We start from the raw sequence: 15,468 nt of genomic DNA, 5'->3' as shown, positions 1-15,468 counted from the left end.
TGCCCAGTCAACCCCGCATCTGCATCATTTTCCTAGAAAAAAGTGGGAAGCAGATGAGAATCCTCCTTCCATTTGCCTTCTCCCATGGCCTAGGCGTCTTGCTGGAGCAACCTTGGCCTCCCCGCTGCCCAGCCGGCGTGGCCAAAGGAGCAGGCAGGCAGCGGTGGGACGAGACTCACTCCCGGTCACTCCGGTGCGCTGACAGCTGCTTGACGTTCAGTAATTGCTTTCCTGCTACGACTCTTTTAAGTAGAAAGCTTCTGGCCGAAGCAATTTGCTCCCCATCATTTTTTATTTCCTGGTTTCCGCGTGCGAGGTCGGGGAGGGAAAACAAAGAGAGCAAACAGGAACAGGGAAAGACAGGAAGGATTTGATTCCCTTGGTGCCGGCAGAGCCGTCTTCAAGGCAGAACACAGCAGCGTGTCTCACCCAGGCAGCAACGAGTCGTCTTCCCAACGTGCTTTTGCCCACCCCTGCAACCAACCTCCAACTTCTCATCCCTGCTCGGCAGGTTTGAGGGGATCCCCATCCTGGGGGATCCGTGCTGCCCCAAAAGGCCTCTTCTTGCATCATTAAGCTCTTCCCCACTCCTGCCACGCTCCCCGGCGCTGCTGCGAGTAGAGTTAATCTCGGGCAGTTTAAGGAGTCGTTGAGCGGGACTCAGCAGATGATGAATGCCGAAACCATTACCGGGGAAGCTCCGCGGAGCTGTTTAAAACTGAATTCTCCCATGTAAATTTCTGCTCCATCAATCCTGATGACATGTCAAACGTTGCTATTGTTTCCCGAACAAATTGGACGACATGCCCTTCCCTGCAGATCTGCCCGCGAGAGCAGAACCGCTCGCCGGCTCCTCCGTTTTGTCTCCAGCTCTGCCAGCCCACAAGCCGGTGGGAAAGGATGGAGGTGACGGCCCTGGGTGGGACAAAAGGGAGACGTCCAAAATATTTTGTCCTTGGGGGATGCGGATGGATGGAGGGGCCGCTCTCACGGAGTTGAGCTGTGCCAACGTGGGGTTTTTAGAGATGGGCTGTGCCGGTGACAGCTCGTAAAAGTACGGACGTGGGCCCGCATCTTCATCCTGCTCTTTTGCAGGCTCCAGTGGGCAAATCCCGCTTTAATATTCCAGGCAGGGGAATAGCAGTGGTAAAAGCCATTTGTTTGCTTCTCCAGGTGGAACCCCAGGAAACTTCCAGCCAGATGCCTTTCCTCCCTCGGCCGCCCCCGGGGATGGATGCGTGCGTGCCGGGAGGGGGTGACCAGTTGGTGAGAGGGGGCCGAGCCGCGGGAAAACAGCTGGTACCCAGGGATTGCAAACGGCCCCACAAAGCCGTCGGCTAGGTGGGATTTAGGGGATTCTGTGTGTGGGTTGCGTGTGCTCCCTGGAAGCCCTCAGGATCGCTTTGCAAAGGTGGTTTGAGCATCTGAGCATCATTTTTTACCCTTAAAGGAGAAAAGTTTGGTGATGCAGAAACAAGCGTAGATCCGGAATAAAATATGCTGAGCATGCACAGGTTTGTTCTTTGTGTATTCCCTGTCATGCTCAGGTAACCGGCTCCGTTGCCCTGCGGTATGTCCATGATGTTCAGTCGCCAGGAAAGCCATCAAGCAGGCCTCACCTTCCACCTCTCTTGGTGTAAACCAGGGTAATTAATTAGCCCGGCTGATGAGGTGGCGTACGGGGCAGAGTTAGGCTGCCCTGGCTCCCGGGGAGCGGGTGGCTTTGCCTCGCCGGCGGTTTTGGCTGGCCCAGCATCACCGCAGCTCAGGGTCCAGCCTGCCCCAGGGTCCCGCCACTTCCCACGCCGAACGGCTCCGTGCTAACCTTCTTTTAACCTTCTTCGTTCTCTAGATATTTTTTTTCCTCAGCAGAAGAAAATTACAGTTTCCCAGCGTTGTCCGTCACCGCAGAAAGCGCTCACCAGCGCAATTGTACGGGGCCAAATGAAGGGAATTAGTTTTGCCCGTGCTTTGCGGCACTGTCAGGCCCCCCCGTAAATCATTATCTCATCACGGCCCGTCCAGGTCCATGGAAAATGTCTTTCTGGGCTCTGCTATTGCCGCAGGTGCTTAGGGATTAATGGGACCTGGGGGCTCGCAGAGGTCGTGGGCACAGAAGTAATGGCTAGAAAAAACCCTGGCTGGGAGGTTGAGGGCCAGCTTGTAGCAGGCGATGCTGAGGATGCTGAAGGATTTTGGTTGGAAAGAATCCATGGTCTTTGCTGGCCAGCCCCAGCCATGCTTTGGGGGCTTGCCACCACAATTCACAGCCACCCAGGCTGTCGACAGGGGTTAGGATGAGGGACTAATACTGGCATTAATTGGCTGAGGGAAGCTGGGGTGGAGACAGTGGATTAACCCCGCTCTTCCTCAGGTGTTTTCATTCCAAAAAGCGGCCGGGCTCTGGTTGGGATGGAGCATCTTCATAGGTCTCCTCCATGGTGTCCTCTACGGAGCAAGATGCACCCCAGAAGGATCTTGCCCTCTGGGAGCAGGTGATGCTCGCTCTCCGGGCATCTCTCCGGGCAGGTTTGTTCCGTTTTACTGAAGGCAAATCGCAATGCGTGTGAAAAGTAAATCGCCTCTTCGCAGCGGAGAGGAAAATGGGGGAAATTAGTTGGTCTGAAAGGCTGGGTCCACTAGCGTGTCCTTCAGCTGGCGCGAAGCAGCAGGAGTTTACCACCTGCACTGGGGAAGTGTCTGGGGAGAAAAAAAGGAATTAATTCTGGGTGGTTTTCATGCCTTTTCCTCTCTGCCACCCCGTGGCGTGGCAGGTAAACGGCGTGCGGGGGTAAAGCAGTTTGATGTGCTCAAGCTCCTACTCTGCTGTCAAGGGTAATCAAGGCCATCGATAAATCAGGAAGGTTTCAGGAACGGGTTGTGTTCCATGCCAGCCCTAAAATACAACCTTTTGATGGTATCTGGACATAAAATGTGTCTTTGACCCTGCTTTTTCACAGGCCCATTGGTGTCCAAGTAATCCAGACAGGACTCAATTTAGAAAATATACTGGGGGAGCAAAAGGATATTTTGGGGCTTGTATTCCACTTCCCTCACCTAAAAATAAAATTTTCTGGCCCTTTTTCCTGCTGCCGCTCATGCATATTTTATATATTCATTAGAGAAAAGGCTTTAAAACATCCATAAATCTTGCCTTGCTCATCCAGAGCTGACACACGGAGTTTCGCGCACCTTCCCCAGAAGGTGCTGGTTGCTTAGCCGTGACCAGCCCGCTCCGGCTCTGGCAGCTGGTGGTGGTGTATCCGTGCGGAGTCCTGCTGCCGGCTGCGGCTTGGCCGAGACCCGATGCTGCGCGCCCGTCTCGCAGCGTCCCGAGAGGCGTCGGTGGGCTTGCAGCAGATTGCACCCCCAGAAGGGCTGTCCAGCGGGAGCTGCTCTTGGAAAGCAAGGTCTAAACGCCTCTCATTGCTTTTTCTGGTCTGTATTTTAGCCTGGGGGAGTTTTGAAGCAGGATAGGTTTTTATTTCCCTCCCCACAGCCCCCCGGCATGCCGTCAGGCCTGAACGCGCAGGGAACGGTAAGGGTTGTGGATGTTGGGGTCTCAGCTCTTGGGTTTCACGGGGCCAGGATGGGTGGCCAGCAAGAGTTGTCCATGGAGGCTTTTATTTCACGTGCCCCAAAAATCATTAATTTTATTAATTAACTTTTTATTTTTCAGGCAACTGACAATGACGTGGGCACGTATGGGAAAGTCAGCTATTTTTTCAGCGATGACCCCGACCGGTAAGGGTGACTGAATGATTGGCATGACATTCCTTCTTCCAAATCCCCTTCTAACCTCACTGAGAAGTCACATGGCAATTAAGGGCATTCGTTATGTCCTACCTGTAAGACACCCTGTGAAAGCCCCACGAGTAAAAATCACTTTACTGAATCAGGACCTACAGGCACCAGCGGTGCTTGGGACCGATAAATGCATTTGCCGGCAAGTTGTTGGCCCTGGAGCATTGCATAGACCCGGTTGTGGTGGGCAGTTGGGGGAGGAACATGGGCTGGCCAGCAGAAGGGATCTGAGCCTACTTCCTCTGCTTGGGGAGAGTTTCTGCCCCATCACCTGCACCAAGCTCTTGAAGATGCTCTGGGACCAAACCTCGCTCAGAAGAAAGCCGTGAACTTCACCCACCACAGTGCTAGCTGTCAGGCTGCTGCTACCCCATCTCTCCATCCCCAGATTCACCAGAGCTTTCCCCCCACCTCCTTTCATGTCCCCTCAGTTTCTCGCTGGACAAGGACACAGGCGTAATCCTCCTGACAGCTCGGCTGGACTTTGAGACCACGCAGCGCTACACCCTGACCATCATCGCCCGGGACGGTGGCGGGGAGGAGACAACGGGGCGCGTCAGGATCAATGTCCTCGATGTCAATGACAATGTCCCCACCTTCCAGAAGGAGGCATACCTTGGGGCCCTGCGGGAGAACGAGCCCTCTGTCACCCAGGTGGTCCGGCTCCGGGTGAGGGGCTAGAGCAGCTCCTCTGCTCGGGACGCGTGGTGGGGAGATGGGTGCGGGTTAGGTCTTCATAAACTTTGCCATGATGCAAGAGCACAACTTTCCCTCTGTGGGGCCAGGTTGGGTGAGTGCCACAGGAGATGGGAGAGGGGGTCCCAGCAAGTCCTTCCTGGGAGCCAGGGTGGGAGGAGAGACTGGTTTACAAACCTCCTTGGAGCCCCTGATGAGTGCATCTTCCTCCATTGCTTTTCCACTTTTCCTGGGCGCAGCCTGCACCTCCCGTCCCCTCATCTCTCCCCTGTTGCATGTCACCAGCGCAGCTCCCGCGTTCATTCCTTGCCTCTGCTCGTGCCCTAGGCATCTGATGAGGACTCCCCTCCAAACAACCAGATCACCTACAGCATCGTGCAGGCCTCTGCCTTCCACGACTACTTTGACATCACGCTGTCGGAAGGGTACGGAGGTAAGCTCTGGTCCTGGGACCGCGGTGCCCCTGACGAGCAGCAGCAGCTCAGGGTGCACTCACACCCCTGCAAGCAGTCACATTGGCAAGCTTTTAAGAAACTGCTTCAGCAGCTCCTCTGCTTGTCCTGACCTCGCCTGCAACACGACGCTTTGCAGCAGGGCTTGAGCTGAGCAACTGTGGCGATGTGTCCATCTCACTCTGTTACGCCAGTGCAAAGAGCTCAATAATGCCCAGCACTCATCTTTTTGGGGCATTGCCACCTCAACCAGCCACTGGTGGCCTTGGGGAAGGGGTGCAGATGGGCCACCCCCCGAGCCCACCCACCGTCCTGCTCGGTGCGTGGACGTCCCACCTGACCCCCTCGCTTTGCATCCTTTCAGTGATCAGCGTGAACCACCCCCTCGACTATGAGCAGGTGGCCAACGGCGTTATTTACCTGACCGTGATGGCGAAGGATGCCGGCAACCCGCCGCTCAACAGCACCGTCCCCGTCACCATCGAGGTGTTTGTAAGTACGGCGCCCAACCATCCTGTGGTGGTTTCCCTGCGATTGCTCCATAGCAGTGCCGTTAATCCATAAACAACCCAGCCAGGCTCTCCCACCCCGTGGATGAGTATGTGTGGCCGCGCGTTAGCACTTGTAGTGTCGGAAATTATCGGTCCCTGAATCAATCGCAGCCGGTTGTTTGTTTATCTCCCCGACACCGGCTGTCCCAGCTGAGCTGCGGGCTTCGGCGTGCGTCTCGAGTACCAGTATAGGTGCAGACCGCCCCGAGGTTGCTGCTGGGAGAGGGAAAGCAGCGCAGCGTTCCTCGGGAAGATTAGATCGGATTGTCACTTTGAGGCACATTGTGGTTCGAGGACGTCTGGAGGGAGGCATCGGCGATGGAGACAGCTTACTCGATAACCCGTCAGTCTCACGGTGATGGGATCTAAGCTGGGCTGGCGGCAGCGTCAGTCTGGGAAGGCAAGGATGATGAAGTTTACGGTGCCGTAGGATGGGAATGAAGTCTTACGAGCGTGCCTCTCCTCCAGTTTCCTCGTAGTGCTGGGAGAGGGGGAAAAAAGGCAGAGCTGGGGGGGTTAGTGGTGGCTAAATACATCCTCCCCATGCCATGCTTTGGACAGCATGAACACCTCTTTCTAAAAAGGTCATCTCCTCCAAGCTGAGTCTGTACTCTGGTGTGGGTTTGAAGAAGCTGTCACTTTTCCCACTCTCAACCAAAGGGCTTTTCTCTCAACTGGAAAAGGTGGCGGGGGGGAAGGCAGAAAATGAGGAAGGAAGCCTTTCACGACAGCACTTGAGAAACAAGAACTGTGGGAAGGCAGAACGAGAGTCAGTGTAGAGGGAGGTAATTTTTTTTTTCATCCTTTGGTTGTTGGTTTTTAATAAAGAAGTCAAACTCGCCTTGTAGATCTCCCATTAGGGGACAATACGCTTTTGTAGAGGGAGCCACCAAATCAGAACTAATAGCGCGCGCGCGCACGCACCACACCAGGATCCGAGGAAATATCACCGCTAATAAGTTTCTGCCTTGCTCCCTGCTGCTGACGCCCTGTTCGGGGCGATGAGCCAGTGACTTACAGCCTGCGGTACATCTGGAGGAAAGGGAGTCGTGTGCTTAGCGTAAGCATCTGTGAATTTCGGGGTGGCTGGCCAAGGGTGAGAGCGTAGGGAGGAAGGCTGAGGGTCGGAGGACCTTGAGAAGCTGGTTTTGCGGAAGTCAGTGAGGTGGGATCATGAGTGAGGTGGTTTAGCTGGACATGTTCTCCCACGGAGGTGGAGGACACTTGCTGGCTCCCGTCTCACATCGCTGTGGTTCTTCAGGAGGCGCGGGGACACAGCTTACCCAGGTGTTCGGATGCGTGGTCGCTTTCTCCTTTGCCTTTAACCTGGCTGACATCCTGGGTTTGCCCTGGGGTGATGACCCCGACCCGAGGAGGAGGAGGGATGGTGAGGACAGCACCCTGGGCAGCCGGCAGTTTCCCCATTACCCTCGGAGGAGGCTCTGTGAAAGCTAAGTGATGCACGGGCCAATTAAAGACCACCTGCTTCCAGCAACGAGAGCAGAGGATGGCAATTTAATTGCAGTACGATGGGCATCGTTGGCATGTGAAATTGCCTCAAACATCCAGTTCAGTGGCAGCGGGAGCAGCTGAGCCTGTAGGTCCATCAACCGTCTCCAGGTAGAAAACATCTCCAGAGCCGCCCCAGGGAAGCGGCAAAGTCCGTAACGGTGTTCTAATGTCCTGACGGCTCCGTCTTTCCCTCCACAGGCGGTTGTGTTTGGTTCATTTCAGGCAGATTCTTAACATTGTTTAAACAGCATTTAAAGCCCTCCTGGGGCAGCTTTAAACTGGTCTGAAATCTGTTTTGAGGGATGCTTCGAGCAATTGCTCCTGCCTGGTTTCACCGGGCCAGCCGTAGTGGCTGGCAGGGATGGACTTGGAGGGAGCGCATTGGTATGCAAACCAGCTTCACCCCCCCCCCCCCAAAAAAAAAATGTTGTAGCTGCTCTCCTTGGAAACACCCACGGCGTTCCTCCTTTTAAACAAAGGCAGCTAAAGCTCAGCAGCTTCCCTGGCCAGTCTGGTCTGCATGTTGTCCTCGCGAATAGGGTGACCCGGCGCGCTGAGCCACCCATGTTCTGCTCCGAGAGGGAAAAGCGGGTCTGTGCGCGATGCTGCTGCGCTTCGTGCGCCGTTTGAGTCTTCCCAGGGCTCGTGGTGGAGGCGGGAGCGGCTCAGAGGATGCTTGGCTGCCAACGGCAGCGGTTCCTCAGGCCTGTTGCGTATTGCCCAGGATGCTGGGTAATGAGATAGTTGGTGTTGTCACTCCTGAATGGCTCAGCAAAGTCCCTGACGATGGGTTTAGCTCAACCTCAGCTGCCTCCGCAGTGAAACCGTGCACTCAGACCCCCGGGGCCTTACCCCTAAGGCCATTTTCCCCATGTTGATGCCTTGAGCTGGTCACGTCTTGAGATGCATGGCTAGGAGCACCCCTGAGCAGACTTTTGCAGCTATTTGACCATTTTGCCCTTTTCCCAACCAGCCTCTCAACCTTCTCTTTGCTTCAGGATGAAAACGACAACCCCCCCACGTTCAGCAAGCCCTCCTACGTCATCACCGTCATGGAGGACATTATGGCAGGTACAGAGCACACCCCTTCTCCTTCTCCGGGCTAGCAGTAGGGCCCTGAGAGTCTTAGAGCTGGAATGGGGTGGATGATGGCTTTTCGGGGAAGCAAAAGCCAGAGCTAGCAGAGTTTCATAGCCATGGGGTATGGGGGTTTGGCCCCACTGTGCATGCAGGCAAGGGGACCCCTTGGCGAGGTGAGCTGCAGGAGCCGTGCAGGGGGACAGGGCAGCTGGGGAGAGCCACTCCAGGCTGTGAATGCCTCATCCCAGCCCTTGTTTGTGCCCTCCCCAAGGAGCCACGGTGCTGTTTCTCAATGCCACGGACATGGACCGGTCCAGGGAGTACGGGCAGGAGTCGATCATCTACTCCCTGGAGGGTTCCTCGCATTTTCGGATCAACGCCCGCTCAGGTGAGCCTCTGCACGTGCTCTCCCTCTTTTCCTTTCAGTTCCCTCTCCAGAATTTCCCCCTATTCTCTTCCTCGTCATTTTTCCTTTCATCCTTTCTCCTTCTGTCGCCCTTCCTTCCTCTCCCCTGAGCAGCCTGCTTAGGAGGCAGATGATTTAAGGGATTCACCTGCTTTCAGCCACCAGCACTTGGTCGGTCACCGTGAGAGCTTTGGCAGAGGCATCGGTGGAAGCTCAGCTCCTGCTGGGAGTGACGCCCGAGAAAAGTCTTTGGCTGCAAGGGCTTATGTTAGCTAAGGAGCTGCTGCCCACCTTCCCTTACTGGTTTTGGTTCATTCTGTGCAGGAACAAGCATGAGGGATCTCAGGCAGTTTATAAATGGCCTCCTGTGGGCAGACATAGTACAAAATTTACAGGAGCTTGCTGACAAGCTGACCCTTCCGGACTCCATCTGTGTGAAACTGAATCAGAAGAAAGGAGCCCATTTGTGAAGGATCTTGTCTCTGGTTTTGAGTGTCTCTCTTTTTTCACCAGTGCCTCTGTTCACCATGCGTCTCTAATCCCTCTCACGTCCTGTGGCTGCAGGAGAAATCACGACAACGTCTTTGCTGGACCGGGAGGCGAAATCTGAATACATCCTCATTGTCCGGGCAGTGGATGGAGGCGTGGGCCACCACCAGAAGACAGGCATTGCCATGGTGAGTGTTTGAAGAGCGATTCACATCTCCTCGAGCCACTGGTGCCTGCCTGGGAGTGGCGTCAGGGAGGGCTGCCCGATGCTTCGGTTCCCCATGGTAGCAGTGTTTTGTTTCAGCTGTGTGAATGGGTAAAGCGCACACAATGGTGTCTGCCCTCTGGGCTGCCCCCACGGCTGCTTGCAACCCTTGCAGAATGACTCTCCAGGCTGTGCAGATCCTGAAGTCGGGCTCCCTTTCCTGGCGAGATGTTCACCCGGGAGCCACTTGACCTTTCAGCCCTTTACGTGTCCAGCTCTCCGTGCGAGGGCGGTAATGGGTACTTCTTCCACCCGCGGCACGGCTCCCTTTGTTAGTGGCTCTTGAGAAAATGCTTAGTTGGAGAGCCTGCAGGCGTGCTTAGTTGTTCCTGATGACTACTATTCACATACTGCCTGGATCAAGGGTTTCCAACTGGTTTGTGATGCCTGGGCTCCTCAGAAGGTTCTGGTGGAGGTACAGGCCATTGTACTCAAGACTGAAGCCTACTGCTTTGCCATGCCCTTTGCAGACATCAGAGAGACCCGTTGCTTGCTAAGAGTTTGTAGAAGTCTCTGGAAATACCAGAGGGTGAAAAGCCAAGGATCCATCTCTCACTGCTCATGGCACCATGTTGACTTGAACATCTCATAACGTTTCAGTGCTCTTGCTCCTGGTACTCCTGGTTGGGTTGCAGGCAAGATGCCCCACACAACAGAGAGGGTCATGCAGAGAAATATTGTGATTGTGCTGAAAAGACCCCTAAAATAATTGTCACTGAGGGCCATCAGGAGGTGTATGATCTAGGTAGCAGGCTAGAAGCTCCTGATGGAGCCTCCCAGAGGAACGTGACAGCCTTGGCCGGACAACTGCATGGCCAGTCAGATGCTGGATTCTCATTTGGGGCTCCAGAGGAGAGGCAAACAAGGCAAAACAAGGTTTCTGCAACACAGATTGCAATTAGGAAAAAAAAAAAAAGCATCATAGTTCCTAAAAAGTTAAAGAATATTAAAACTGGGTGAGAAGTTGATGTCCAGTTAAGTTTGTCTACTGTCATTAGCAAGGATATACACCCAGGACCCAAAGCTGTTCCCAAGAATCATTTTTGGTTTGGGAATAAGGGTCCATTCAGGGGCTTTGTAAGGTCCCCAGGTGATGGACAAGCGCCTGGGGTGCTCGGGGTGTAGCGATGGGTCACCAACCTTCCCCAGGGACAACCCCGCTGCCTTGGCTTGTGCCCAGGGGCACGGTCTTGGAGACCGTGGTGTCCAGGTTTGCCTCTTCCACCACGGGGTGGCACCAGCAGCTCAGCCTGGTGCGGTGGCAGGATCTTCCCCCCCCCCCCATCACTTGGGAGTGCAGAAGACCCCAGGAGGTGCTCCAGCGTGGGGGTGGCAGGCACCGGGGGTCCCTCCTGCCGCTCTGCTCCCCTTTCCCTCGAGCTGCAGCTCATCCCTTCGACACTTTGAGAGACTCACAGGCTGGATTGAAACAAGTGACGAGGGGAGGCGAGAGACACACAGACAACAGAATGCATCCCACCGTCTCGCTGCTGTCACTTAGGTGCCATTTCTCACGCTGAAAATGAAGATAGGTGACGCTTCAACGCATCATCATCTGCCGTGCTCTCTTGTCTTTGCACCTCCCATCCGCTGTTGCCGTACCCTCTCCTGATTTCTCATACGTTCTTTTTTTTTTTTTTTTTTTTGCTTTTCACCAGTCACTCAGGTTTTTTCCTTCCTTTCCTGCCACTCTCCCACTCCACCCTCTCCCCCACCACCATGACCAATTTGCATCCCCCCTCCCCGCAGTGAAGGAGCTACTTGAAAACCCACCTCGTGCCCTGGCAGGTGTTTCAACTGCCAGGCAATAAGTGCACGTCAGCCAAACCAAGGTCAGATGTGCCAAGGAACCTCAGCTGTGAAGGTGCAGGAGGTTGCTCTTCTGTGAGTTTTATCTCCAGAAGGTGAACATCTGTTGTGTATTTGGTGCTGCTGTACATCCAGTGGACACTGCCCCAGGAACCACTACCGCCTGACGCAGCGTTGCTTGCTTTCTTTCTCACAGGTGAACATCACGCTGCTGGACATCAATGACAACTATCCCACCTGGAAGGACGAGCCGTACTTCATCAACCTGGTGGAAATGACCCCCCCCAACTCGGATGTCACCACGGTACGTGAGGGGGAAGGCAGCCCTTGAGCTGAAAGCCTTTTCCTTCCACCCGGCGAGGTTGTCAACTGCTTGACTGGACCAGGGAGTCACCTCTGAACTGGTGTCACCTCCAGTCGAGCACTATCTCGAAGACCGTTAAAAAGGTCACTCCTGAGCCTCCTCGTCGCTGCTCGTCCTGTGTGTTTCTCCTCTCTGCCAGGATTTTTTTTTTTCCTCCCAAAATTGTGTGGGTTTTGGTCCAATTCTCCTTTTCTTAGCCTCGCCTGCAACCTCCTTCAAGGACCTCTCCGAAAGACGTTGATTTACAGCCTTTCAAGTCCCTCTGGTGAAATAAAAGAGAAGGAGAGAGGGAGGCTTACAATCCGTCATGCCGGGAGAAAAATGACGGGCACGAGACAGAAAATAAATGAGGGAAAAGTGAAGAGAATCCACAAAATCATATGAGGGGGAAGGCTACGGGGAAAAAAAAAAAAAAAAAAGGAGTTGTGAGGGGGAAGAGAGGTTTGGCAGCATGGTCCGAGCCTGGAGCACGGTGCTTTTCTCTCTTCCTACTTGGACTCATCTTGCCTTTGACATCCCAATTAGTTGCTGGGGAAATAATTATCGTGTCACTGATGGGATGTAAGCTCAGCTACGGGACAAGCAGCAGGGGCCGGGGAAGTTACAAGTAATGAAGCTGGGTTTTTTTTTAATGTAAATGTCCTCCATAATTAAAAACGGCACGGGGAGAACGATAAAACACACAGTGTCTGGCGTGGAGGAGAACCCCACCAGTGAATTATTTCCAACGTGGCAGCACAAGTTCCTCGGCACTCCTCTTTGTCTCGTTTATTTTCTTTTTCTGAAGGGCGCTTGTTTTCTAGCTGGCTGTATTTAAAAGGAGAAAAGCCCGTTTGATTGCTGCGCGCTCGTGTCTCTCTTGCCATGCCATTACCTCTTGGGCTTGCAGGCCAATTTCGGTGAGATTTAAGACCGCGGTAGAGATCTCAAGGGGACAAAATCCCTGCAAGTATCACGAAAATATACAGCTGTGGGGAGGAAGGAGAACTTCTTGCTGCTCCTGGTATGGGGAAGCCTGTCAAGGGAGCTCAGTCTCGTTACTAGACACTGATGAATCTACATGGGGATGCACCGTGGGAGTTAATTCTCGTTGCTCTGCTCTAATTTTTGCTTTTTCTCCGTGGCAGGTGGTGGCCGTCGACCCAGACCTGGGGGAGAACGGCACGGTGGTGTACAGCATCCGCCCCCCCAACAAGTTCTACAGCCTCAACAGCACCACGGGCAAGATCCGCACCACTGGCGTGCTGCTGGACCGGGAGAACCCCAACGCCCAGGAGGCCCAGCTCATGCGGAGGATCGTGGTGTCCGTCACCGACTGTAAGCCCCTCTTCAATCCCACTCCTCTTTGCCACGGTGATTTATCCTGCTCCGTTGTAGCTGGAAATTGCTGGGGCTCCGGCCGTGCGAGCGTTGTCCTCCTCTCTCCCCGCTTTCCCTCCCTGCTGGTGCGGAGCTGAACTTTCCTCAGCCTGTTTTATCCTTTACGATGGAGTGTCTTTTTTTTTTCCTGTTTAGGGTGTAACTTCCAAAGATGTTTTTGAGTGTGAAATGTCTTTTTCTCTGGAAATAGTATCTTAGGGGAACTCTTTTAGGAAAAAAAAGAGGGAGAGGGGGAGATAAAGTTAATTTCCCATTATCCAGCTGGTTTCCAAGAGCCAGCCGCCACATGTAACCTTAACTCTGCCCCTTTCTATTTTTGCATGGCCTCTGCAACATCCTAAGGCCATTGTCCCATCCGGCCTGCCAGAGGGACAGGGATAATAACTTTTGGTGTTAGATTAGATATTAGGAAAAAATTTTTTACACTGAGGGTGGCAGAACACTGGCCCAGGTTGCCCAGAGGTGGATGCCCCATCCCTGGAAACATTCCAGGCCAGGTTGGCCGGGGCTCTGAGCAACCTGATCTGGTTGGAGATGTCCCTGTTCCTGGCAGGGGGGATGGACTGGATGGGCTTTGAAGGTCCCTTCCCACCCAAACCGTTCTGTGATTCTCCTGGTTTTGAGCTGCATGTGTGGGTAGCGGTCGGTCTGTCTTGCACGTTTGCTGCCAGGGAGAGTTTTCCCCTGTAAACAGGGGGGACTGTGCCATTTGCGATTGCGCTGCAGTGCCAGTGGTACCCCGGACAGATTGATGGGACTCTGCATAGGGAGTGAGGGCTTCTTTTGGGGGAAAGGGTTGGAAACCGCTGGAGGCGTTAACCTGGAAACCTCTTTCCCGGCCTCCGCAGGCGGGAGGCCGCCCCTGCGAGCTACCAGCAGCGCCACGGTTTTCGTCAACCTGCTGGACCTGAACGACAACGACCCCACGTTCCAAAACCTGCCCTTCGCCGCCGAGATCGCCGAGGGCCTTCCCGCAGGCTCCTCTGTCTTCCAGGTGAGCGGTGCCTCGTTGCTCTGGGAGCTGCTGCTGTCACTGCCATCGCTTCTGCAAAGCAGCGCAGCAACCCATCCTCTAGAAACGCAACCAAGGGGATGCAGAAGGGGCTGTGGCATCCACCCTGTGTGCTCTGTCCCAGCAGGAGGGGTGCCTTGAGGCCCCTTCCCTTCAACCCAGCACCCCTGGGGGCAAAGAAATGCTCAGGGTTTATTTACTTTGATTTTCATCAATCTGGAGACAACTGGGCTCCCCCATGCTCATCCCTTCCCCTCCGCTCTCCCCGCCAGGTAGTGGCCATCGACCTGGACGAGGGTCCGAACGGGCAGGTGACGTACCGCATGCAGGTGGGGATGCCCCGCATGGATTTCCTCATCAACAGCACCAGCGGGCTCGTCACCTCCACCGCCGTGCTGGACAGGGAGAGGATCGCCCAGTACTACCTGCGAGTGGTGGCCAGCGACGCCGGCGTGCCCTCCAAGAGCTCCACCAGCACCCTGACCGTCAAAGGTGGGTGCACCCAGACCCCTCCAAGCCCTGCCCAGCCACAGAGACCCCTCCGGTCCCAAAAAGATGGGTGACAAGGAGACCTCCGCAGAGGAGATGTGGCTTGTAAAGGAGAAAGCCCATCGCGCTGCCATCACCTCAGGCTTCGTTCTTACCCGGTGTGGTGCCAGCATAGTGCAGAGATGGGGAAAATACGGTGTTTCTGGCAGGGCCCCCAAATTCTGTATCATTTTTCCTCCATTCCCCCATCCCCAGTGTTTCTTTTCCTGTGGACCTGCCTTTTGCTTCAGCACGTGATTCGCATCAGCTGCGTGTCTGGGCAGCCCACGTAATCCCAGTTTCAGAGCTGGACCTTTATTGTGTGGCCTGTCTTTAATTTAATGCATTTCTATTTGCTGGCTTCACACGAGCCTAGGATAAACATCCTCTGGATTTCAACTGGCTCTGGACTCTTCTCAGCCCTGGGTTTGAAAAAAAGAAGTTTCTGGCCCTGTAACTCCAGAGCCCTCAGCCACACACCAGGAAATTCTGGGCTTATATTTAAGCCCCAGATTTTCCTCAGAATGGGGATGGAAATGAGTTTGGTGCAAAGAGTAATTTCAATGACAGTTATGTAAGGTTTCTTTGGATGTGATGGGCGGTGAGCTCTACGGCCTACAGCCATGGGGACCAGTCCTTACAGCCGGTCAGCAGGCACCCCCACCGCACAGGAGGCAGGGAGCAGCAGGCAGAGCATCCCTCGGGATTCTCGGAGCAGCAGGAGGGTGGGTTTGGGAGCCTGGCAGACATCAGCTCGGCGTCTGCTCTCCCTTTTAGTTCTGGACGTGAACGACGAGAGCCCCACCTTCTTCCCAGCCATCTACAACGTGTCGCTGCCCGAAAACGTGGCCCGGGATTTCAAAGTGGTCCGGCTCAACTGCACGGACGCTGACGTTGGGCTGAACGCTGAGCTCAGCTACTTCATCACAGGTACAAAACCCCTTGCGAAACGCTGCGCCGGGAGAGCTTTGGGTGTGGGAAGGAGCAGGCTGCCCCAGACCATGGCCTGGCTGCTCTGCACATCTGCGCTGCCTCTTCCAGCCCTTCCAAAACCTTGTGTGGTATCGCCATCTGCCGAACAGCCCCGGTCGACTCCTCACCTTGCTGATCGCTCCACTGC

At 54.7% G+C, this 15,468-nt stretch overlaps 1 protein-coding gene across 1 annotated transcript in view; it reads left to right on the top strand.

Annotated features, from left to right (window-relative positions):
- Positions 1 to 15,468, top strand: part of CDH23 (cadherin related 23) — a 171,658-nt gene that overhangs the window by 110,080 nt on the left and 46,110 nt on the right. The window contains exons 13-24 of the mRNA XM_086752377.1: positions 3,680 to 3,744; positions 4,236 to 4,473; positions 4,828 to 4,933; positions 5,317 to 5,444; positions 8,014 to 8,086; positions 8,367 to 8,483; positions 9,066 to 9,178; positions 11,261 to 11,368; positions 12,556 to 12,745; positions 13,657 to 13,802; positions 14,093 to 14,312; positions 15,126 to 15,278. Of these exons, the coding sequence (XP_086608503.1) occupies positions 3,680 to 3,744; positions 4,236 to 4,473; positions 4,828 to 4,933; positions 5,317 to 5,444; positions 8,014 to 8,086; positions 8,367 to 8,483; positions 9,066 to 9,178; positions 11,261 to 11,368; positions 12,556 to 12,745; positions 13,657 to 13,802; positions 14,093 to 14,312; positions 15,126 to 15,278 (1,657 nt within the window). The remainder of the gene's footprint in view (positions 1 to 3,679; positions 3,745 to 4,235; positions 4,474 to 4,827; positions 4,934 to 5,316; positions 5,445 to 8,013; positions 8,087 to 8,366; positions 8,484 to 9,065; positions 9,179 to 11,260; positions 11,369 to 12,555; positions 12,746 to 13,656; positions 13,803 to 14,092; positions 14,313 to 15,125; positions 15,279 to 15,468) is intronic.

This window comes from Chlamydotis macqueenii, chromosome 7, assembly GCF_036417535.1.
Source record: "Chlamydotis macqueenii isolate bChlMac1 chromosome 7, bChlMac1.mat, whole genome shotgun sequence".
NCBI classification, from domain to species: Eukaryota; Metazoa; Chordata; class Aves; order Otidiformes; family Otididae; genus Chlamydotis; species Chlamydotis macqueenii.
This window is presented reverse-complemented; position numbering and strand designations above follow the sequence as displayed.